General features: G+C 46.8%; 1 protein-coding gene across 7 annotated transcripts; it reads right to left on the bottom strand.

Annotated features, from left to right (window-relative positions):
* Positions 1–301: 301 nt before the first annotated feature.
* ATP5MC2 (ATP synthase membrane subunit c locus 2) lies at positions 302–6936 on the bottom strand. 7 transcript variants are annotated; one of them, XM_060306040.2, is made up of 7 exons: positions 6348–6432; positions 4838–5001; positions 4238–4413; positions 4056–4125; positions 2730–2807; positions 2039–2235; positions 302–574 (listed from the first exon to the last, which is right to left on the bottom strand). In XM_060306040.2, the coding sequence occupies exons 4-7, from the start codon at positions 4092–4094 to the stop codon at positions 460–462; spliced, it is 429 nt and encodes a 142-aa protein (XP_060162023.1). In that variant the 5' UTR covers positions 4095–4125; positions 4238–4413; positions 4838–5001; positions 6348–6432; the 3' UTR covers positions 302–459. The 7 variants fall into 7 exon arrangements, with proteins under 7 accessions (XP_060162023.1, XP_060162024.1, XP_060162025.1 ...); XM_060306041.2 differs by having other exon boundaries at positions 6371–6428; XM_060306042.2 differs by lacking the exon at positions 6348–6432 and adding an exon at positions 6200–6307.
* Positions 6937–25511: the final 18575 nt, after the last annotated feature.

The raw sequence follows: 25511 nt of genomic DNA, 5'->3' as shown, positions 1-25511 counted from the left end.
CAGGTGGGTGGCAATGAGGACCTCAGCCAGGAAAGTGGCAGTGGAAACAGACAGCCCATTAGTCAAAATTTTAAACCAGTACTGTAGGTTGCTATTGACCCAGTTCTCCAAGGTAACATGCCATCCCAGGTGAAAATTATTAAAAAGGAGCACTAGTTTGAATAAAGCTTTCCCAACTTAAGAGAATGAAGAATAAGTGAGCCCAGACCCGTGTTGAGCTTAGCACCATCACTAACCTCCAGGCCTTATACTTTCACCAAGGCATTCAGCCAATTGTGGAAAAGAAATATACACAGGAGACTCAAGAAACATCTTTTTAATACAGTATCTATTTGTCTTCCTTCTGTCAAACCCTGAGCTGACCCCTTTCCCCAGGCTGCCTGGGGAGGTACAGGAAAAGGAACATACAGGGCAGACAAGACACGGGAGAAAGAACTATGGGAGGTGGAAACGGCTCCTTCACATGGCGAAGAGGATGAGAAAGGCCACCATCAGGCAAAAGAGTCCCATGGCTTCCGAGAGGGCAAAGCCCAGAATGGCGTAGGAGAATAGCTGTTGCTTCAGAGAAGGGTTCCTGGGAGAAGGGGAGGAGAAAAGACTGAATCTCTAGTCCGCACAAAGAAAAGGACAATCATTAAAGGTGGACTCAGGGAGAATCCATCTCAAGCTCACATCTCACTTAATGAGATGACAACATCATGCCCCAATTCTTGCTCTGATACACCAAGGGCTCTACAGAGATGAATAAAGGGAGTGGACAATCCAAAATTCTGTAACACAGCCCAGGTACAAACACTACTGCCTCTACTGGATCACCCACATCTTCCTCATAACTTAAGACTCCTGGGTCTGGACACAACTATCCAGGGCTCAACCAGAATGGAAGAGGTGTCTGGAGTGGCAGGGCCTATCAGACCAGTGTTTCCAAACTGTAAGCAGCAGAACCCCGAAATACAAAATGCATAAATCTAAAGTGTAATTGTAAAAAAAGTGGGGGATTTGAAAGTCTTGTTTGATTGGTTTCCCCTTCATTCTCTAAGACAGTCTCTGGGGTATAGCCTCAGAACCCTAGGGCTTTATGTAAAACAATTAGAAAAACACTGTTCTTGTGGACAATGGAGGCAGAAGGACAAATAACTTCTCTCATTTCAAAATAGTCAAAAGATTTTGGGATACAAATGGTCTGTGAGGTTTAGATGATATGATTAAAAAATGGCATAAAGGATTCCCAACTTTGGAAGTCAGTATATAATTTCTATTTCCCTTACTCTGTCACCTCTGGAAGCCTTGATGGATAAACTAAAGCAATGCCAGCTTTTAACAGATTGTGGACACAAAAGTTTCTTATTTCATACAAATCCTTAAAAATAACCTTATTTCCCCAAGAACATTAAAAGAACTTGCAGGTCTCTAGAGGATTAATTTAGTTCTAACAGTGAATTGCCCAGAGTTGGTGGGGACCAAATAGTCCCAAGCATCAGGGAGCCATGGAGCTGGATGCAGAGGCAGTTTTCCCAGGAGTGATGGGGGAATTCCCAGGGATGGGGACAAATGGCAGTGAAGCCACTATGCTGACTGAAGCTCTAGACTGGGGGGAGGGTGGGGGAACGGGATGGGGACGATACTTTTTCTGTAAAAGGCCAGACAGCAAATATTTTACGCTTTGTGGGTCACATATGGTCTCTGTTACCTTTTTATTTTCATGACCCTTTAAAAATGTAAAACCCTTCTTAGCTCAGCTATACAAAACCAGGCTGTGGCCCAGATATGGACATCCTGCCTTAGTTTGCTGACTCCTACTCTAAACCAACGCTGTCCAATAGAACTTTTCAAAATGGCAGCCACTAGTCACGTGTGGCCACTGAGCTACATTAAAAGTTACAAAATTTAAGTCTGTGTACTTTCAGTTAATTAAAATTTACATTCAAACAGCAATAGGTGGCTAGTGGCTACCGTATAGGATAGTGCAGCTCTAGAACCCCGTCTCTGCCCAGACCTTTGGAAACATATCAGAGAGCAAATGGTGGGCCCATCTTACCTGGCATAACCAATGATGAGGCTCCCAAACACAGTCCCAATTCCTGCCCCAGAGCCAGCCACCCCTACTGTGGCAGCCCCAGCTCCAATGAACTTGGCGGCTGTGTCAATGTCCCTTGAAATGACACTGGTTTGGAAACTGCGGCTAGGAATAAGTGAGGTGGTCAAGGGACGTGGGGCTGCCAAGCTGCTGTGGCTCTGTGAAGAAGTAGGTAGAAAATTTTTAGGAAACGCTTTTTTCACTTTGGAAACTTGTGTACCATTTAAGTCCTTTATGCTATCAAATCCCACTGCTTCTCCCCCATACAGAAAATCTTTTAACTCCCTGGAAAACTCCCTAAAATGCTGCCAAGCAGAACTTTTAAATGCAAGAGGTGGACGTCAAATACCTTCAAGATTCAGTTATGATCTAGAAATGTTAAGACTGAAGCCCTAGCCTGTTCTTGATGCCTTGAGAAGATCATCTTCCTGGGACTAAACACTCCCAACTCAAGTCAGTACAGTAAGTCAAGTAATGGCAGTTATCAGCAGCACACACGGACATGCGCTGCCAGTGGCAGAAGCTGGAACATTAGGGTACCATATATGGAGTCCTCAGCACTCCCCCTACTGGTTCTGTCAGGTAACCCTCCCCACCCAACCCCACCCCACCCCACCCCTCCCCCACAGGCCCAATTCCACTTATTACGAACCTCATCTGTCAGTGTCTCTGGTCGCTTCAGCACCACTGCAGACAGTGATCGGTTCAATAGTGGAGAGGTTCTCCTGATCTAGTGGGAATAACACAAGGCCAAGAAAGTCAAGGAAGGCTGTGGAGAGGAGTTTTAGAACCACCCCCAACTGTTACTCAGATGCCCCATTCATTTGCTAGAACTCAGAATCTCAAGAGAATCTGGAATTATTCTTTTACTTTTAAGCAAATTCTAGATTCAAGAACGGCACCATTTCTCTTGCTTCCTAGGCTTCTCCACTGATTTAAGGGAAGAAAGTCTACTTCCTTTTGGAAGGAATTACCTACCCTTGCTATTCCCTTTTACAGGCCTTGAGAACGGGAAGAAATTTAAGCCTCAGAAGCATTTACTTCGCTCAGCAAGAAATCTATACATATACTGGTAATGGCCAGCCCATTAGAAGGAAGCCAATGACTGGAACATCTTTCCCTGAACACACCCTTCTGGAAAATAGGCACAAAAATCCATGCTGAAAATTTACCCCATCCTGGTAGCCTTTTCTGACTAACTCCAAGCCAGTGTCTCCAAAGCAGACAACATGGTGGTTAACAGCCAGGGCTTTAGACAAATATAACTAGATTCAAATCTTATCTCTGTATCAGCTCTGTGATCTTAGGACAAGTCACTTAAATCTTTCTAAGTCTGCTTTCTCATCTATCAAATGGGAATAACATAGCTCAGGCTTGATTTGAGGAATAAATAAGATTATGTATACAAACTGGTAAACTCAGTGCCAGGCACGGTAAGTGTTCAATAAATAATAGCTACTAACAGCATCACTCCTTTTCACTTACGAGTGAATGAACCAATTGCCTCCACTATCTAATAATTTGTAATTTCTTCCATGCTGTTGCTTCTGAGTCATATATTTTCCCAATGTGTATTTTAGCTTCCCACCCAAATTTAAGCTTCCAGAAGGAACTCCTAGCTATGGCTCTCTGACACTCAGGACAAGATCCTGTGAACAGTGCATATTCAGTCCAACTTAGGACATTTAACTCATGTTTACCATTTCTGGTGGGGTTCCAGTTTACAAGAACACAGAGTTTCAGTCTAGAAATAACCTGATCTTAGCCTAGGTTCTCATTTATACTCTTCTTCTAATATAGTTGGATGAGAGGAATTAACTGGCCTTCATGGGACACAAGGCAGGGAATGCCTGGGAAGCATTCATTCTCTCCTGTCAGGCTAGCACAGCAAAGGGCCCAGCTGTCAAGAACAACGTCGGAAAAGGAAAAGACAAGATGCCTCTCCTTAAAAACTTTCCTGGAAAAGGCAGGTACTCACCAAGGAGGAGGTGGAGATGAACTTGGCGCAAGCGTACATTTTCAGGTGCTGAAGGGCCGTGGCAGGAGAGCTGCAATTACAGAAGCAGCATTGTCAAAATTGTCCTTGCTTACCAAAGGACATCCTTATTAGCAGAAAAGGTGCTCTGGAAAATTTAAATGGCCCAGAGAGCAGTGACTGACCTCAAGTCTCAGCAGAGATGGAATTAGAACCCTGAAGTCAGGATTTCCTCCACACAGCTTCTAAGATTTCCTTATAATCAAGTGACTTCTCCTGGTCTGAATAAGAAGCCCCTTGGTCCCAGCTTTAAGACCTGTTATCCCAGACTTCCCTGGTGGCACAGTGGTTAAGAATTCTCCTGCCAACGCAGGGGACATAGGTTCAAGCCCTGGTCCGGGAAGATCCCACATGCCGCTGAGCAACTAAGCCCGTGCACTAAGCAACTAAGCCCTACTGAGCCTGTGCTCTAGAGCCCGCGAGCCACAACTACTGAGACCGTGTGCCACAATTACTGAAGCCCGTGCACCTAGAGCCCGTGCTCCGCAACAGAAAAGCCACTGCAATGAGAAGCCCGCGCACCACAACAAAGTGTAGCACCCGCTTGCCACAACTAGACAAAGCCTGCACGCCCCGCGAGGACCCAATGCAGCCAAAAATAAATAAATTAATTAAAAGAGAGAGAGAGAGAGAGAGAGAGAGAAGACCTGTTCCACAGACTCATGCTGGGGTTGTCAGATGAATTTCCCCAGTATCTTTTGCCTAAGTTTCCCTCAGTCTCTTACTCAAAAGAAACTCTTCTCAAGGCTTCATTGGGCCTCAAAATGTTGCCCTTTAAAGACTCTTGGGGGAATTCCCTGGCGGTCCAGTAGTCAGGACTCTGAGCTTCCACCGCAGGGGGCACGGGTTCAATTGCTGGTCAGGGAACTAAGATCCCGAATGCCATGAGCTGCGGCCAAAAAAAAAAAAAAAAAAGAAAACTTAAAAAATGTGTACTCTTGGGTCCCACCTTAGACTTTAGACTTTCCAGGTCAAGATCTCTGGGAATAAGGCCCAAGTACCCTCTATTTCAATGAAGTTTCTCAAATGATTCTTAGGTACATAGCATGTTCTTAAAAACAGTCTTGAAACTATGGTAGTGGTACAGCCAGGACTTGAACTCTTCTCACTCTTTTTTCTTTTCTCACTCTTAATGCTTTCTAATATGCTACAGGTTGAAACACTCAGTGATTACTTAGTCCTGTTAAATGACACTTCCTTGAATGAGCTGGACTAATACTTTCCCAGATTACACTTCTGAATGCAGAATCTTAGTTACTCTTATATTAACGGATGTCTTCAACTCCTGTTCTGTCTAGAACTCTGATTTCTGCCCATACCCTAACTCTAACCCAATTGTGCTGCCAGACTATTCAGGTTTTCTTGGGTCAAAAATCCAAAATTTCGGGCTTCCCTGGTGGCGCAGTGGTTGAGAGTCCGTCTGCCGATGCAGGGGACACGGATTCGTGCCCCGGTCCGGGAGGATCCCACATGCCACAGAGCGGCTAGGCCCGTGAGCCATGGCCACTGAGCCTGCGCGTCCAGAGCCTGTGCTCCGCAACGGGAGAGGCCACAACAGTGAGAGGCCCGCGTATCACAAAAAAAAAAAAAAAAAAAAAAAAAAAAATCCAAAATTTCTTTAAAGCTTTAAAAAAGGGAAGACTTTTTTTTCCCAAGGCAACAAAACCTCAATATCATCATTTGTAAAATGTAGTTCTTAGGCGGATTAAATGAAATAACATATGGAAAGTGCCTGATGTGGCACTGAAGGGAGCCTGCATGAAGTGGCGACCCCTCCGCTGGCCACCTAACCTTGGCCAAGTCTGCACTTGTTAACCAATATCACCTTGGGCAACAGCACTACCCAGATTCATGGGTTTCTTCCGCAGTGTAGATGGGCCAAGGAGTTACAGGGATGCTACTTAACCATTCCCTTTCTTAACCTTCTTTCCCTCTCGTGGGCAGAGTCCGGGGACTCCCGGTAAACCCTTGACAGGAAAGCTGGCCGGTTGGTACTACCCCATGCTGGCCCCACCCCTTTTCAGGCCTCCTGCCTCTAACGGAAAACCTCAGTGTCAGCCCACGACTTGTGCTTTTCCCAACTTCACCGCAGTGGAAGGAAAAGAACGGCGCTGAGAGACAATCAGTGGTTCCAAGGAAACCGGCCTCCTTTCTGCTATCGCTCTCCCAGGCCACAGTCTGAATGGAGGGGGCGTTTTGGCTGTTCTGTTCATTTCTACCACTTTCAAGGTTTACTTTTTAAATCGAGAGGTGCTGACTAGAGGGGGTGGTGTCTTGAGACGATCCACAATCTCCATTGTTCGGCACCTGAAGTCCTGGGGCCAAAAATCTAGAGGTTTCGGAATAAGAAAGGCACGAATCAGGATGTGAAGAGAAAGCAGAGATAGGAGGGGAGAGTTTGGGGGTTGGGACAGCTCTGAAAGGACAAGAGAATGAGAAAAGAGCGTTTGTAAAGGATGAGTCGGGACAGGTGAAATGAGCACCCCGGCATTTGACTTTCGCCAGCTCCAAGCCACGCTCCCCCAACCCACGAGACATCCAAGATGGCGCCAGGCCCGCGCGGTTGGAAGGTCACAGGCACGCGGAAGGGGCAGCCCTAAAGCACGGGGATACGGAGGGTAAGGGAGGGCGTGAGAACCCGGGTGGGAGCATGCAAGGTAAGGCTCTCAGAGAATTGGCGCGAGGTGGGGCGCCTCGGGCGCGCGCGTGCGCGGCGCGAGGCGGGAGCGAGGGCCCAAGGCCTTACCTGCTCCCAGGGCCGAGAAGACAAGAGAGAGGCGGGGAGAGGGCGGGAATAGCGAAAGGAAGGCTGTGCTCATGCGCGGCCCGGACCAACGAGTCGCTCTGCCAAGGATAGAGTGATTGCAAAGTTGAGGGTCGGCCCAGGCGCCACAGCGCCGCCTGCCAGCTCTGTGGCGACATTCGGCCAGTCATTCCACCTGGCGTTTGAGAGGAGAAACTGCAGGCGGAGCCGACCGTGTGCAGAAATAAGGGCACTCCGCAGTGTAAGCCGATCCGTAACGTGGCCTGCGGTTTGCTCTGCACGGTATTTGGGATCTTGGATTTGCTTCCCTTTTTCAAGCATGCGCAGTCACATTAAAAAAAAACAAAACAAAACACAAATAAACAAAACTACCCAGAATTTTGGTGTTAAATAGCATGCAATCAAGATTGGGGTTCAGTGTCCAAAATGTATCAGGAGGAAAATGAAGTCACGGGATTCCTTCTGTTGCCGCGGACCCTGGCTTTATGGATGGGAAACCCGTTCAACGGGCGAATAGTCAGCAAAATGCCCCAGCTGCCTCTTGTGGTTTCACCTTTATTTCCCTCTCCTTCTTTCTTATTCTAGTGATCAGCTAGGAGAAAACCAGCATCAGCGAACGAGAAGATACGGGCTAAAGATGATTAGGACTCAAGCGCCCTGACCCTAAGCCTTCTTTCCTGAGTCATGAGACAGTCAAGGAATAATGGGCATCAGTGACCTGAGGTGAGGTTGCGAGATCACGTCAAGCATGCCTGTGCCTCCGCCCAGGTTTTATTTACACGAGTTGAGAGAAGCAGCCCCCACAGGAGGTGCTCTTATGGAGGCCCCTCGGCTTCTCCCTCGTGTCCTTTTGCTCGTCCTTTCCCCAATGGGAGGAAGTAGGGGGCTTCCTGGCCCTCACCTCTTATTCTTGGCTGCTTTATCTCCCACATAGGGTCTGACCGGCCCCTTTGGAGAGAGGTCGGTACCCACGTCCCCTCATGTCCAAACCTCGGCCGTCCAGGCATCGTATTTGAACGCAGCACAAGAAAGACGGGGAAAGCTCACCAAACCCCCATAAAAAATAAAAAATAAAAAGAAGGCTGTGGCTGTAAATAAAGCCAAATCCGCCACCCTCTGAGGGGCCGTTTGTCCTCCCCTCCTTGTCCCCGTCCTTCCCGCCGCCCCCTCCCGGCTCCCGGGCCCCGCGGCGCCCCGGCCCCGAGCTCCTCCATTTAATCGGATTTGGGAGAAGGGGAGGATAAATCACGGCAGCAGCTTTACGGTCCCGGAGGAGAGGCGAGCTGCAGCCAGGCACACCCCGGCCGGCGATAAAAACCGCCGCTGAAAGCCCACGGAGCAATTTCCCGGGACCCCGAGCGACGCCATTACAGGAATGTAATTTTGCCCGGATGAGGCCCCGAGTTTAATTATCCTCGCGGAGGAATTTCAATGCGGCCAATCCATCTTGCAGGCGGGCGGCAGAGGGATTTATATGGGCCTGTTATTTCACACCGATCCTCCATCTGCATTTTTATGGCCCTGAACTCCTGAAAGGGAGGGGAAGGAGTGGGGAGAAATCGGAGAAGCAGGCGAGGAGAGACGGGTGGGAGACTTCCCGCCTTTCCTAAATCCACGATCCCAGGCCGATGAGGATTCTCACTGGTTCCCCTGAAATGCCCAGATCTCCCTCCAGTTCCAGTTGTTGACTTGGGGTGGGGTTGGGGTAGGTGAGGAATGGAGCTGGGATCCTTGGGAATCAATCAACAGGTATTTACCAAGTACCAAGCGGTGCCAGGCACAGGGTAAGATGCTCAGACGAGAACGGAAAGACAGACTAGCAAGAATATCTCCTCAAGTCCCCAGACACCCCCACCCCGCCCACACTGAATTCCTTTTAGCTCTCGGCTTCATATCCTCCGAGGCAAAAAGTCCACAGTTCTTAAGAGGCACCACCACCAACCGGTTGTTGCAGCTGTTTATTGCGACAATTTAGACCACGCTCAGATATCGCTAACAATCCAAAGGAGAATTGGAGAAGGGGCCCGTGGCACAGTCGGCAATGCTTATTTCTCCCTTACCTCCCTGCAGTGGTGGGCTTTGGATTCACATACCTGGTTTCCCAAATCGCTGTGTGACCTTGGGCAAACTGTTTAATCCCTCTATATCGATCTTCTTTTATGTAAGTTGGGAATAATAATAGTGCCTACTCTGCAGCGAATATTGGGATAATATACGTGAAGCTTTTAGCAAGGGGCTTGAAACTCAGGAAGAGTTCAATAAATGCTAGTAATAGTAATAATAATAGTTTTTTGGTTGGTAGTGGTAGTAGTGTTATAGTTGGGAGCTTTGCAGCTCAATTCTGCTCTGCTCCCTAGAGACTTTATTGCAAGCTTCTTGCAATGATAGCTCCTGAAAGAGACTCAACTATCACTTACTGAACTTTTTTACCTACGTAAATCACACAAAAGAAGTTATTTGACCGGTTAGTGGGTGGAGATCTGTGGGGAGGACTGAGAATCCTGGGGACTGTTGCTACCAGGTTCGAAAATAGAAATTAAATCGGTAGGCATGAGACTACAGAAAGTGGTTGGAGGCATGTGTGGACGGGTGAATTTGAAGACAACAAAATATGATCCAAGAGAGCATTAGCTAAGGGTCTAGGGATCTTCTTAACTAAGGGCTTGGGAAAGGGTCCTTCCTTCACTTCACTGAGGGAAAACTGGGGTCCAGGAAGGAAAGGGTGTGGAGCCAGAACTATCCTTTCCAATCAATCCCTTTCTTTTCCTACCAGACCACGTAACAAGGTTGGCCTGATTGGCCAGTTTTCCTAATGACTGTTAGTGGCAGATTCTGACTGGGTAGCAGCCTCCCTGCAGGGTGATGAAGAAATGAGATTGATCTTTTCTTTCTTAGGATTGGTTAACAACCCTGGGGGTGGGGGTGGGCAGAGACTCATTTTAATTGACTGGATAGGCTAGGAGGGAGGTCCAGCACCTCCCATGTAGAAATTCTGAGAGTTCTTTTCCACAAAGGTCACCAAGAAAGAGTCTTGATTGGCTTATGCATGTTTGTCTTTGGACTAGAAACACAATAGCTTAGAGAAGAAAAATCAAGAGAATCTGCAGGCAGGCTACAGTTCAATTTGAAACCCAAACAGAGAGAGGGATTCACAGAGAAACAGAAGAGTGATAAAAAGAGAGAGACTAGGACACAGAGAAACGAAAGAAAAAAAATCGCCTGAGAGAAGAGGAAGGATTTGAATAATTTGTTTTTCATTCCTGATGGTTTAAGAGGAGACTACTTTGTGACGCATTTTATCAAATGCACATGTTGCCAGATGCACGGAAAGAACAGCTGTCTTGGAGGAATCTAGTCCCAGCCCTGCTACTAACTAGCTGAGTAACTATGCAAGTTACTTCATCTCTCAAAGTTTCAGTGTCCTCATTTGGAAAAATGAGGGGGAGAAGTAGGTGATCCCTAAGGTTCCATCCAATATTAACATTCTAGCATTCTCTTTCTGACAAACAGTTTTGTACAAGTTGAAGCGGTAACTTTGCACTGCCAATAAGGACTATTCTTGGGTCCTGTGCTCCTCTATTTATTTGTACTTGTTAATTTCAAGCTTCTGGGGCTGGTGGGCACTGACTGAAGGATTTTTCTACTTTCTCTTGCTAAATCAGTTCCCCAGGACAGCATGACAGTGAGCCATCAGTAAGCCTCCCTCCTCCTGGAGAAAGAAAACAGTAGATGGAGGAAGAAACAGGGTCATTAGTATCCAGGATTGCAAGAGAGGAATCAGTGGGAGGGTTGGTGACAGAAGGATGGCCAAACAAGTTTTTGCTGAGAAGAACCTAGACAAAACAGAAAATAAAAGTCATTGTGATATGTTGTGAAGACCTAAGGACAGCAAGTTAGAGATCTGAATCTAGATTTGGGACTGTTCTTTGTTTTGAAAAATTTTATTTATTTACTTATTATTTTTGGCTGTGTTGGGTCACTGTTGCTGCGCGCGTGCTTCTCTAGTTGTGGTGAGCAGGGGCTACTCTTCGTTGTAGTGTGTGGGCTTCTCATTGCAGTGGCTTCTCTTGTTGCGGAGCATGGGCTCTAGGCGCACGGGCTTCAGTAGTTGTGGCTCGCGGCTCAGCAGTTGTGGCTCACCAGCTCTAGAGCGCAGGCTCAGTAGTTGTGGTGCGTGGGCTTAGTTGCTCCGTGGCATGTGGGATCTTCCCAGATCAGGGCTCGAACCCGTGTCCCCTACGTTGGCAGGCGGATTCTTAACCATTGCGCCACCAGGGAAGTCCCTAGATTTGGGATTATTCTTAATTAATTATGTGACTGAAAAAATCCCTTCACCTCTCCGGACTTCAGTTTTCTCAACTGCAACTTGTAGGAAAACACTAGATGATTACTGAATTCTCTTTCACCTTTAAATATAAATGACATAGATCTATTCTTCCTGGTTTGCCCTGTCTCCTGTGACTTCAAGTAATCAACCAATATTAACTGAGCATCTACTGTACTATGTGCGAGGTATTGTACTACGTATTGTGAAAGGGAATAAAAAAGGAGAAAGGACAATCCCTTGTCTTTATAAATTTATAATCAGTAGGAAAGACATATATATATATATATATATAACTATAATATGCAGCAAGATTTAATAGGTTATATGGGTTATAGGGGTTGAGGAAGCAGTATGACTTCCAGCTAGAATGATCCAGGGGTACCATGATTAAAAAGTAGGTTTTTTTCTTCTGTTAAAAAAATTGCATTCTTTTATGAATCACATAAAGGAATGCAATTAATGCATATCATTTATTCAACAGATATTTTTGGAGATCCTACTACGTGCCAGGCGCTGTTCTGGGTGCTGGAAACACAGATGTGAATAAAATAAGACAAAATCCTTGCCTCCTCAGAGCTGACATTTTATATAAATTATGAAGCATAGTAATAAAATGGGCATCCATTAAACAACCCCCAGTTTAAGAAAAGAAAAAAATTACTAATACCGCTGAGGGGGGGCTTCCCTGGTTGTCCAGTCGTTAAGAATCCGCCTTCCAATGCAGGGGATGAGGGTTCGACCCCTGGTCGGGGAACTAAGATCCCACATGATGCAGGGCAACTAAGTCTGCGCACTCAAGAGCGCAGGCCACAACTAGAGAGAAGCCTGCAAGCCACAGCGACGAACCTGCGTGCGGCAACTAAGACCCGACGCAATCAAAAAAATACCACCGAGGGGCCCCGCATGCATCTCTCCTATAGTAATCCTTGAATTTTATGTTTATCATTTCAAGATTTTTCCTCAGATTTTTACCATATTGCTTATTTTGGTCTTTTTTTTTCTACCATTCTAAAAGTGATATAATATTGTTTGTATACTTCTTTACTTGCTCATTTCACTCAACATTATGTTTCTAAGATTCATTCAAGTTTAGGTAGGTAGCTATAGTTTATTCATTTTCATTGATGTATAATAGCCCACCAATTTGTTGATTAATTCCCCTGTTAATGAGTATTTAGGATTGTTTCCAGCTTTTTACCATTACAAACAATGTTGCTCAGAGCATTTCTCCTGGTATACATAGGCAAGAGTTTCTTCAGGGTACGTATATATGAATTGCTGGGTTGTAGCACATGAATTTTTCAACTTTTCTGGATAATGGCAAATTGTTTTCCAATATAAGAGTTTATAAGAGAGTTCGGGTTGCTACCCTATCCTTACCAGCTTTGGTATTTAGTCAATCTGTTGGATGTAAAATGGTGGTTTGAGTTTATAGTTAATTATATTTGCCTGATTATTCACAAGGCTGAGCATCTTTTCATATATTTATTGGCCACTCATGCTTCTTTTTCTGTGAAGTGCCTATTCATGTATGTCTTTTGCCCCATTTTCCTATTGGGTTATTTGTCATGTCCCTATGGATTTTAAGGAATTAACAAATATATATAGCCTAGTCTTGATTCTTTGTCAGTGGCAGCTATCTCCTTCCAGTTTTTAGAGGAGTTGGGATTTTAGTAGAGGCTTAAAGGATGGATAGTTTCAGTTCCAGCTCAGACTCTTCAATTAGTTGGATTAATTAATTCTTAATTAATTCATCAAATATTTATTGAATGTCTAGCCAGACATCATGCTAGACTCTGAGAATACAAACATATCCCACATTGGCTCACCCCTTAACCATTCCCAAGATCTAGCTGGGTCCAAGTCACTGACATCTCCTGCTGGACCACTACAATGGCCTCCTAGCTGTTCTACCTATTCCAGTTTAGTCTTGCCAAGGTCTGCTCTCTACCCAATAAGTAGTTAAAGTGATCTTTTAAAATGTAGATCAGATCATGTAACTTAAAACCTCCCAATGGTTTTCCAGTTCTCATAGAAAAAAATTCCAGGGTTCAGCTACATGAGGTTTTGATCCTCAGTCACACTAGACTTGTTCCCACTCAGGACCTTTGCTGTTTCCTCTGCCTAGATCAGTCTTCTCCCAGATCATGCTCACTCTTTCATTTCATCTAGATCTCATCTCAAATATCACCTCCTTAGAGAGGCCTTTCCTGACCACCTGATCTAAATAGCCACCACTTTCCCTTCTTTATCTCATTATCCTCCTACATTTTTCTTTATAGCAGTATCATAGCTTTATTGGTATTTCTTATTGCTTTTTTCCCCACTAGAAGATAAGCTCCACTAGTGCAGAGACCTTGTCACCACTGTATCCTCAGCATTCAGAAGAGCGCCTGGCACATAATAGGCTCTCAATAGAAATTTTGTGAATGATTGAACAGTGAATCAGATAGAGTCCTTGCCCTTAAAAGGCAAATAATTTCAGCACAATTCAATAGTGTTATAAGATGGGTAAGCACTGGTTGCTGTGGGAACGAATAGGAAGGGCATGTATCCCAGTCCTGAGAACTAGTAGTCAAGGAAGGCTTCCAGGAAGAGGTGACATTTACAAGAAACTTAAAGGATCTGTATAGGAAGGGAATGGAAGAATGTTCCATAGAGAAGGAGTAGTAAGTACAAAGCTTGGAGAGAGGGATAAAGTGGTCTCTTCAACAAAGGGCAAGTAATTCATTGCGGTCAGAATGAATAGTTGTGGGTGCAGCAGGGTGCAGAGACTGGTGGTTAGTGGCTAGATCCTGAAGGATCTTGAGCATCAAACTAAGGAGTTTGGATTTTATCCAGAAAGCATCCAGGAGCCATTTAACCAGGAGAATGAGAAGCTCAGATTTGTACTTTTTTTTTTTCCCAGGAGGGGATGTGCTGCGAAATTAGTTTGAACTCTCCAAATGCTTTCACAAATGCAGGGGTCAGACTCTGGGTCACGAACATTCTTCCTAGTTTTACTTAGTTATTTATTTTTTAATATCAGATTTGCATTTTACAAAGATCATTGTAGGTCTAGTGTGGAGAATGGATGAGAGGGGGCAGGATTGGGGGTATGGAGCGCCATAAGGGGCTGTCGTCAGAATCCAGGTGGGAGATGGTGGTGGCCTGAGCTCTGAGGTGACGGTGGTGATGGGGAGAAGTAGAGAGCTCAAGAGGTTTAGAAGGAAGAACCAGTGGGCCTCAGTGATTGTTGTGGGGGATGAAGGAGAAGAGAGCTGTGAAGATGGTGCTCAGTTCTCTGGCCAGGGTCACTGAGTGGTGCGATTCTCTGGTTGGAAAAGGGTCAGAGGGTTAGAGTGAGATGAGCAGCCCCACCCCCTAATATTCGCGGGGCCCAGGGCAAGATAAAAAAATAGAGCCTACATACCAAATGTCTAAATATGTACAAGTTACAAATCAAAGCTAACAAACTGTTACATAAAACGTGTTCTACCCTGTTATCTTGACAAATATATCAATATCAGCTGGGAGACTTATATTTAGAATCCTGGGACTCTTCCAGCCCCAAGTCTGACCCTCAGATTCTCTTGCCATTCCTGGCTCTGTCCCACTACCTGAGGGGCCTCACACCAAAGAGCGTGCTTGGGGCAGCCTCACATTTAAACTCCACCCCAACAGGGCTGATGGTGTGCTCTCCGGCAGCTCCTTCTGTACTTTCAGGAAATCGAACCCCAGGAAGAGGTCCTAGAAGTGGGCTTGGCGCTGCTTGGCAGCACCCTCTGGCAACTGGAGCATGGTCTAGGAGCAGGGAGGCATGAGCTCTAGGTAGGCACATCCCCTTGGCCTTGAGTTATCCTCCCTCTGCAGAAGGAAGAGGCCCTCTAAAACAGGTGCCCAGGGTAGAGGTCCCTCTTGCCAGGTCTAAGGACATGGACTCTGAAATCAGATAGACTGGGTTCAAATCCCTATTCTGATATTTATTTACTCTTCTTTGAACCTGGGCAAACTCTCTGAGCCTGTTTGCTTTCTTGTAAAACGGCAATAATAATATCTACCTCGTAGGGTTATTGTGAGAATTAAATAAGCTAATATGTGCAAAGCACCTGCCATTTATTTTTATTTTATTTTTATTATTATTTTTAAAATTTATTCTTGGCCGCATTGGATCTTTGTTGCTGTGCGCGGGCTTTCTCTAGTTGTGGCGAGCAGGGGCTACTCTTCGTTGCAGTGCGCGGGCTTCTAATTGTGGTGGCTTCTCTTGTTGTGGAGTGCCGGCTCTAGGCGCGCGGGCTTCAGTAGTTGTGGCACAAGGGCTGCTCAGTAGTTGTGGCTTGGGGGCTCTAGAGCACAGGCTCAGTAGTTGTGACGCACAGGCTTAGTTGCCCTGCGGCATGTGGGATCTTCCCGGACCAGGGCTCGAACCCATGTCCCCTGCATTGGCAGGTGGATTCTTAACCACTGGGCCACGAGGGAAGTCCAAGCACCTGGTATTTAATAACCACTGCTCAGTTTACATTGTTTTTCTTCCCATTCACCACCATGTTTCCCTCAAGGCAACCATGGAGGCTGGGGAAAAATATGAAGTTTGTTTCAGGTAAATTTTTCTGGGAGGAGTGGGTCCAGGAAAAATGAGTTTATAAAGGAAACAGTAATAATCTAGGCAACAGTAATCCCAGCACAGGCTGGGGCCATATGGGAGAAAGAGGGAGGGTAAGTTGTCTTGTATGCAGATGAATGAGTAATGGTAATAGCGTAATTGCTTTTACAATCTGTTTGTTTTGCTGAGGGTAGCAGCTGGTTACTGTTTTGATTCTTGCTTTTCAGGTTAAGATAGAGGAAGAAGGTGTGAATAATCTAAAAGAATAGAAAATCCAAGCATAATTTTTTGGGGACCAGGAACATGGTCAAAGAAACACATGGTTGCAAACACAGATGGATTCTGTCTTGCAAACACAGAGACTGGCCCTGTTATTAAGCTGATCTTGTATTGTTGCTTAACGTGTATAGATTCTTACCACGCACTGTCACTCTTGCTACTCCTGCAACTGGAATGCCCTTTCTCTCCTTCTCAGCCATTCCAAATTCTACTCTTTATTTCAGGCTCACTCCTTCCATGGTAAGCATCCTTGCCCACAACCCTCCCCAGTTCTTCTGAGCTCTTCCTAGTCTATATCACCTAGAACTTATTCATGGTCTTAACACGTTTACTGTCTCATATTGTTCTCTTATCCTTTTAAAATTTTTTTCAAAATTTATTTATTTTTGGCTGCATTGGGTCTTCGTTGCTGTGCACGGGCTTTCTCTAGTTGTGGTGAGTGGGGGCTATTCTTCATTGCAGTGCACGGGCTTCTCATTGTGGTGGCTTCTCTTGTTGCGGAGCACGGGCTCTAGGCACACGGGCTTCAGTAGTTGTGGCACATGGGCTCAGTAGTTGTGGCTCGCGGGCTCTAGAGTGCAGGCTTAGTAGTTGTGGCTCACGGGCTTAGTTGCTTCGTGACATGTGGGATCTTCCTGGACCAGGGCTGGAACCCGTGTCCCCTGCACTGGCAGGTGGATTCTTAACCACTGCGCCACCAGGGAATTCTTAACCTTAATCCACCAGGTGGATTCTTAACCACTGCGCCATCCTTTTTAAATTTAAAAAAAAATTATTTATTTATTTTTTTTGGTGGAGCGGCATGTGGGATCTTAGTTCCTTGACCAGGGATCAAACCAGCGCCCCTACAGTGAAAGCATGGAGCCTTAACCACTGGACCACCAGCAAAGTCCTGTTCTCTTATCCTTTTATGTATGCAAGTCTTGTCTCCCCAATGAGAGTTTAAGCTTATTAAGGGAAGGAACTACATTTCTATTTCTCTTCCATTTCCCATAGTGTCTATGTATTCATTTAATATACATTTACTGAGTTCCCAAGTGCCTGAACTGGGGTTCAGGTACTGGGGATACAAAAATGAAATATATATATATATATATGTATGTATATCTCCTCTTCACTAGTGGAGCTAGTAATGGACTCATGGTTTGATAACTGCCTGCAGAAGTGTTGAGCACATAATGGTTCCTCAATAGAGGTTTGATGGATTGATGAACCATGCTGCTTTTCAACTAGGCATTCAATGAATGAATGAATGAATGAATGAAATAACTGGATGACAATCCCCTGATGCAGCTGTTCCAGGTGTACTCCTACTATATGAACCTAGTTCTAGCAGACGTAAAGGTGTGAGACTTGTTTGAGGGGAGAAATGCTCTTTAGAGTCATCAAAACAGAGAGCCTACTGTCTTTTCAAGGCAGTGTTCACTCCTTCCCTTAAGGCCTAGTGATTAAACCACAAAACATTTTACAGGCATTGGTGAACACCTTTTGCCAATTTGTGTCATTCAGGTTGTGAGTTATGAGAACTGTCCATTCATCATGATAAAAAACAGCTATTATTGAATACTTACTATGTGCTGGATGTTTTGCTGATTTCTTTACATGAATTATCTAAATCCTAACAACAACCCTATGAAGTCGGTATGATTATTGTCCCACTTTACAGAAGAGGAAACTCAGGCACAGCTAGGAAGCAGGAAAGACAGGACTTGAATCCAGGAAGTCTGATTCCACACTGTGCTGGCTACACAATGAATTGGGAGAGTGGAGAGCTGAGTTCTTGAGCCAGCCCTGCTATTTGCTTGCTGTGTGACCTGCAGAAATCCTCTCAACTCTCTGGTCCTCGGCCCCTTCTGATCACCAGTCTTAAAGCTTCTTCTTTTGAATTCAAGTCCTCTGGTCTTTCTACCACCCTCAATTGCCTAAATCTGGTGGTAATTCCCTGAATCTCATCTTTCATCTCCTTGTATCTCCTCTGATGCAATAGTATCAGAGGCAGCTTGTGATACTGTGTCATTCATAAGAGGAGTATGCTTTTTGAGAAGTTATATATGAAGACCTTAATGGCTTTGTGAACGTCTTGGCTGATGGGAAGTATGGAGAGATCTGCAGAAGGACCCCTGAACCCAATTTCTTCCTGTGACTCCATCCCTCAACTCCTAGTTAAATAAAAATATTTCCTAGTATACAGGATGCTTGTTATCATGGGTCCATTCAGAGCTCATAGCTCATAGCGGGATCTCCTCCTCGCGAGCTGGGTGACTTGCTCTCTGGGCAGGACCGGCTCTCCGCGTCCCTCCACCACCTGACCCCGCCGGCTCTCGCCTCCTCCCTTGCCATCCCCGGGCCCTTTCTTCCACATCCACTCCTCCTAGCTCCCCCTCGATAATCTCCTGACATCTCTTCAAATCCAATTATCGAATTAATTGACGTGGTAACCGAGAGGCAAACAGAAAGGGGCGGCGAACACCGGGCGTTTGAGGTTTATCCTCTGGCCTCCACAGGCCCCGGCCGGGCGAGATTTACTGGGCCTCGAACACGGCGACAGTTCAAAGCTTTGATTAATCATGTTTTTCTCCCAGCCCCATAATTTAGTTGCTCTTTTTCCCTCCCAGACTTTTTTTTTTTATCAGTGTAAACAGAGACGTAGTCCTCATCAGCTTCAATTACAAATATTAAGCCCCCGGACAGCAATTTGACAGAGAGAGGCCAGCCCCCACTCCGTCCCGCCCCCCTAAATCATCCCCGAATTAACATCACAATCGGCGGCTGGCGCGCGTTCAGATTTAAATGGTGGCATATTGTTCGCGGATGGTCTAGTTCAGACCAGCGGGTTCGCAGCTCCAGGCGGCAGCCCCCGCCTCTCACTCCGCCGCTCCCCTCCTGCCTCCGGGGTGTTTGTGACTCAGGAACCGCGGGAGGCTCCGGCGCCCTGTCTCCAGCAGCTGAGGCTGCAGGCGGGGGTGCGCCGGCGTGTGGGGCAAGGCGGCTGGTGAGAGGGGTAGGGTGTGGGGTGGTGCGAGTCAGGCACAGGGAGAGGAGCTACAGACGTGGGGTGGCGGGGAGAAGGGCAGAGGCTGGTGAGTTTGGCATGGGGCGGGGGGAGAACTGGGTTTATGCAAATGAGATGCAAATGAAGGCGCGGAAGCTGCGGGTTTGGGAATGCCACGATATAGCCCCTATATGGCCGCCTTGACCCTTCGCAGGGTCTGCAGGGCACCCTTGGGTCGTGGTGGAGTGGCCAGGAGGTAGGGAAATCTCTTGCTCTTTGAGGCTTGCGTTATGAAAGAAGAACTTGGGGCAAGATTTCTCCGTTTCCTGAGCATGTTAGAGAAAATTGGTCTTAAACTACAGCCGGGAGGCTTGAAGTTAGGCCTCAAAAAGGAATTCCTTAGTGGGAAGACCAAGCGTGAGGCTGGAATACCTCCTGGAGATTTTTTGGATTAGAAGACCTTCGAAGCACCAGATTTCTCTGAAGGCGTTTTGGGGAAACGATATGATACCTCTTTGGCTCTGTACCACTGTGGAGGAGAAAAGGGAGAGTCATTTCCCTGACCCCATTAATCCTTTAAGAATGAAGGAGCTCAGGAAGAAAAATGACAATTCAAGAGTGTAGGTTTCCAGATATTTTCATATCCACCTGTCTCTCCGGTCTTGCCCACATCGATTTCCAAGACCTCATTTCTGCCTAGCAACATCACAACCAATCAAGATGCAATTAGGCTTGGCAGCTCGGCTCATCCTTAACTAGGATTGGCTGCTCACAGTATGCGCATCCTAAGTTTTCATTGGCTGACGGCCACCTGTATGGAAATGAGAATTACAAGGGACTCAGCCGCTTCTCTGCGACGTGGACCTGTGGCTTAATGCACTGAAACTTGCAAGCTCAGAGCCGGAACTCCTGGGCTTCTTCCCCCAAAGAGATATCTCAGACTTTTCCGTCGGCGCCTCTGCCTGAGGCCTAGTCTGAAAGAAATTCGACGAAATAACGCATAAAATAAGGCGAATTTGTATGCTTTTTGCGTCTGCTTTGCCTTCTCTTGGTTCAATGTCAAGATTTTGCCTCTTCCGTCCAATGCCACGACAGTTCTTGCCCCTTTCTCTCTTCCACGTCCATCTAGGGGGCGGCTTCTCTCCGTGTGGAGTCCCTCAGTCCCTGCCTCCTGTTGCCTCAAATCCTCCCTTTGGGCTCAGCTCCTCCAAATTCCCAATTGCCCCCTTCCTCCCATTCAGGATCCAGGCATCTCACACAACGATCTAAAGCCCAGTTTAGGAGGGAGTTAGAGGAGTGGAGTACTGTCCCCCTCCCCCCCAAAAAAACCACCCTCCATCCTCACTCCCCATCCATTTTCTCCGAGGGAGCCGAGTTTGACAGCGAATTCATTCCGAGCGGGGAGGGTGATTTATTCTTCAAATATACCGACAAGTGCGGGCATGATGGAGCCCATTAAAATGTTGGGAGATTGTTTTTATGATTGAAGTCTGTATTACTCCAACCATAAAGAAAGAGAGCAAGGAGTCATTAGCATTTTCATGATGGTGTATTTCTGCTTGTCTCCGCGCCATCACTCATCTTTACTGCCCGTCCCTTTGCTCTCGCTCTGCTACAACGAGGAGAGACTGCAGCCTGAGTTGGGGTTGGGGGTGGGGGAAGGTGGGGGGCCAGAGATCCCCCGCCGCTCTGCCCTTCACGCCAAATCCTCACCCTCCCTGGGACGCAGATCATGGGGTGAGAGGCCGAACGCAGACGATGATGTGCCTCAGCTTTCTCCTGCCGCAGGCGCTTCCTGCCCCCTGACTGTCCCTGCAGGGGGTCCCGTCCAAATGGTGCTTGGAGATCTGGGCAGACCTGGTTTGGGAAAGGGGGAGTACCCCTTCCTTTCTTTGGCTCTTCCCTTCCTGGCCTACACACCATTTAGAGCTTTCCAGGGTTGTCCACATAGGGATAAAGTCAGGAATTCCTGGCTGAGTGCCCTGGGCTGGAGACATCAGAGTAGGAGAGGACAGAGGGAGGAGACCCCAAGTCCCTGGGTTTGGAGGCTGTGTTGGGAGGAAGTTGGGAGCCTGGACCTTTGGCCTCTGTCTCTGCTACTCCCTCTTTAGAGTTTAAGCCTCCTGTGACCACCCCAATTCCCCCACTCCTGCTCTCCTAATTCCTTAAGTCCTTGATTCTTTCTACCCAATCATTTATAAGACTCTCCAGTACTCCAAGGAAAAATTTCATAACCTCCATGAAAATAATGGAGCTCAAAATAATCATTGCCAAGGTAGGAGTTCAGAGAAAGTTGGTTATGGGTGAAACAGTGTCTCTAGGTGTCCAAGGATTGTTAGAATCACCTGTCCTGACCCTTGGCTTTGGATGTCTCTTAACATAAAGAAACATTCATTCTAGGTTGGACACGACCTGCCTGCATATCCTGTTGACCAAATTGTGTGGTGGTGCTTGAGTGAGATTTGGTTGGGATAAAGTCTAGTTAAAGGGTGGTGGGAAAATGGAAGTGTTAGCTCACAAGACATTAACAGTGATAGTAACGATTAGTGGACCACTTTCCCGTTGGTCCAGTGCTTTCTCATGGATGTCTCACAACAACCTGAAAGGTAGGTTTTATGACTGCCATTTCACAGATGAGGAAACCAAGGATCAGGTAACTGTGTGTGGGGTACTCAAGATCACTTAGCTAGTGAACAGGAGAACCAAGATCTGAACCCTGGGCTGTCTTCATTAACTGATACTGCCTGAGAAGGTGTTCAAGGTCTCTAAAGTGGAAGCCAAGATGACTGATTGCCCCATATACGTCATCTGAGTTCATAAGAAGGTGGAGAAGACATTCTAGTGAGTGTTAAATATTTTGGGAGAAATCTTAGTGGGAATATTCTTCCCTCGGCCACCACAGCTGGGTAGTTGGGTAGTAGTTAGCATTGCTGGGATTAACCCTTCTCTCATTCAGGGAACATTTATTGAGCACCTGGTATGTGTGATCTTCTGACTGACCACACCCTCCCCTTCCACAGGCCTCCTCCCCCCCCTTTTTTTTTTTTTTTTTTTGCGGTACGTGGGCCTCTCACTCTTGTGGCCTCTCCCGTTGCGGAGCAACAGGCTCCGGACGCGCAGGCTCAGTCGCCATGGCTCATGGGCCCAGCCGCTCCGCGGCATGTGGGATCTTCCCGGACCAGGGCACGAACCCGTGTCCCCTGCATCGGCAGGTGGACTCTCAACCACTGCGCCACCAGGGAAGCCCCTCCTCCCCCTTTTGAGATGGGTATAATAGGGCTCTGGGGTCCTGGGCAGAGGTAGAGCCCCAGGCAGCTGGACAGAGATGGAGCAAAGGGGGGGTGCAGAGGTGAGAGCCCCCCTACAGCCTGCACAGTGCCCAGAGGCGGCTGCAGCAGCAGCCCCAGATTTACAGCTGTCCTGGCTCTGATGCCATAAAAGCAAACGATCCTTCTCTGTACTAATTTCTGTGTAATTAGATCTCTCCTGGCATGGAAAGTGGGGAGTGGGGGTGGCCAGAAGGGGAGGGGTGCCAAGGACTCTTCACAGAGGTGGGAGGAGGGACTGTGGGACACACATGGCTTCATGTGGCACAGGGATGGGCTCAGGGATCTGCATGCACTGTGACAAAGATGGAAAATGCAATCATGCACACGTGGAAGGCAAGGAGGCAGATAAGTCCTGATGTGAAAACACCCTTGTGCCCAGGATAGGGACAAAGCTGGGGTCCTGCACAAAGATCCTGAAGCCAGAAGAATAACTCCTGGGTAGTCTGTGTACACACAGGAGGAACTGAAATCCTCGGAGGAGCTGCACACAGACTTCCCCACATGCAGCTAGATACTAAAATCTCACAGAGAGGCCTGAACAGTAAAACATTTGTGCAGACACATCACATTTACAAAACAATATACACACATTTACCTGCACGAAAGCAGATACACACTTCTCTTAAATGCAAAACTTATAGCATCTGCATTAAATAGCAACTCAACAAATGTCTATTTCCTCTTCCACCCCCATCCACTGCTTGCCCACCTATTAGAGGCAGAAAACTAAAAGATGCAAAAAGCCTTTTTTTTTTAAAGCGAGATTCTCTTTAAGATACTTGAAGATGGATCCTATCAAGCCAAGAAAGAAAGAAAAAAAGAATTAGAGGAATGTGGGGATGGCTAAAGAGGGAACAATCCTGGAATCTTCCCTTTCCTTGGGAAAAACAAAGTCTCAAACCGGAAAAACATATAGTTGTTATTATTACTATCCCCCCATCCCACCCCATGGTGACAAACAATGGCCATGGGTATGGCAGTAATGTCGTTCGGAACAGCACTTCTACCGAGCTAAGTATTCATTATGCACTGCAGTGTATTTGTGGAGGGACCTCAAAGGGCCTCTTATCCAATCTCCCTCTGCAGCCCAGATTTCTTTCACAGTAAGCCTGCCAGGGCATCAGCCGGCTTCTGCTTCAATACTTCTGCTGAAAAGGAGCTCTTTACTTCATAAGCAGTTTGCCCCTGTCACTGGACTGCTGTAATGGTTAGGCTGTTCTGTGGTAGAATTGAAATTCGTCTTCTTTTAAATTTCAGAATATACTATTTCTAACTGCCTGTTATTTCGAGTTATTCTAATGTTTTAAGACCAGTTCAATCAAAGCGTTAATCATCCCCCCCACCACAGCAATAACAATTAGAAACCCATTGGAAAATCAGGAGATTCTGATCTCCACAGATGACTGTCATGTACTTATCTTAAGCCCTTGTTCTAGTGGGTAATTCCTGATTAACCTGAGTAATGAAAATGTATCACAATAAAGAAAGATTTGTCATGCCTTGTTATCACTTCATAAGGCTGTCCTTCTAGATACCTGCCATAACATCAGGATATTTCTATCCTAATAAAACATGATCATGATGTGCTTGGCTAATAAAAAGGAAAAAAGACACGCATTAAAAATATGTTTAAAATGATTTGCATGAGTGATGTAAATGTAAACCACCACCATCATCACTGTCAACATCATCCTCAGTTTATTTGCCTTTTGAAATCCCTGCCCGACCTTGTGGGTCGAGGTAAAGGAAGAGAGAGGCAGAAAATTAGCATCTATTAAATGCTTCCCATGGCCAGGCACTCTGCTAAACACTCACGATAACCCTGTAAGATAGGTATTCTTATGACCTTACAGGTGAGGGAATGGGGATCAAAGAAGTTAAGTACCTTGCCTGAGGTCAGACTGCTAGTACAGGGGATCAGGATTGTAACCCAGGTAAGTCTGCTTCCAAAGCCCACACTTTCCCCCCTAAACTCGGACAGGTTAATTTTACTTTGATGCAAGCAGAGCCTCACTGAGTGGATTTATACACTGACTTGACGTTGGTGAGGAGTATGTTGGGCTCAAAGACCTCACCCTTCCCAGTCTGGACTCCCTGCAGGGGAGCCAGGGGTTCAGAGGCTGAATATTATGGCCTTTGTGCCCGGTCACATTACTATCATCACCCAGGGGTGCCCGTATATAACTATGGGTGGTGCTACAGGCACCGTCACTGCTGTACAGTGACATGCTCACAAAACTCACTGTCACATTTAACCCATGCCGGGACTCAACAGAGGCTGGCTGTTCCTTCCCTTCTCCCAGTCGGTGGAGTGTGCAGCCAGCAGGGGTCGCCAGCACACCAGGAATTACCACTTGCTGGGCCAGTCTCCTTCTGCCCTAACAGGACAGAATATTCCTCCTCCTCTGCTCTTCTCCTAAAATCTCTCTCTGATCCCTCCCCTTTCCTGCTTTCCCTTTCTAGCCCCCCTCCCCTTCCCCAGGCCTTGTAGCTTCTTATCCACGAGCTGGATAGTTGCCCCTTATGCAGCACCTAAACTGCCCAATCCCAGCCTAGACCAGGGACCAGGGATTCAGGCTGTCATCCTGCTTTAGTGATGCCAGGGAGCTGGTAAGGAGCTTGGAGTGCCCAACCTTCTGGTTCATCCTTGGCCAATTAAGCTTCTCCCTCCTCTCAGTGCCTTCCCAACATCCTGTCATGACCGTTCTTTTATTGTCCCAATGTTCGTGTAAGAATGTGTTGCAAACATCCTCAGACTCCCAGGGTCCTTTAGCTCCCTCATCTTTGGAGAACCTAAGAATGAAGGAGGAGGCAAATCTCTGGTGGAGTGGGTGATCTGCGGCCTGTGGTTTTTGGATGAGAAACCACGATTTGGGGCGTACAGCGGAGGGACCCATGTACCCTGGCTCACAACAGAAAGAAGGGCCAGGTGTCTGCTCCCTGCAGGGAAGCTGTGGCTGCCTTCTGGGAGTGACATCTCTGATCTTTTCTGCCTCTCCCCTCCCCTGGTGTAGCAGCAGCGCCCCAGCTTTTCCATGCCCCCTTCTCTCTGCAGCCCCCTCCCTGCAACTTCTGGAGCCCAGTGATTGGCGGCTGCCTGCTGCAGGGCCGGCTGGGTTTATGGCT

The sequence above is a fragment of the Globicephala melas genome, chromosome 10 (assembly GCF_963455315.2).
Source record: "Globicephala melas chromosome 10, mGloMel1.2, whole genome shotgun sequence".
NCBI classification, from domain to species: Eukaryota; Metazoa; Chordata; class Mammalia; order Artiodactyla; family Delphinidae; genus Globicephala; species Globicephala melas.
The sequence above is the reverse complement of the archived record's forward strand: the minus strand, read 5'-3'. Positions and strand labels throughout refer to the sequence as shown.

What these genes read in the sequence shown, in the direction of transcription:
- ATP5MC2 (XM_060306039.2), bottom strand. Translation starts at nt 6,409, where the DNA reads ATGGAGATTGTGGATCGTCTCAAGACACCACCCCCTCTAGTCAGCACC. An exon ending in AGCACCTCTCGATTTAAAAA is followed by an intron (nt 4,126 to 6,347) that starts GTAAACCTTGAA and finishes CTGTAATTGCAG; the next exon opens with CTCTCCTGCCACGGCCCTTC. An exon ending in CTCATCATTGGTTATGCCAG is followed by an intron (nt 575 to 2,038) that starts GTAAGATGGGCC and finishes CCCTTCTCCCAG; the next exon opens with GAACCCTTCTCTGAAGCAAC.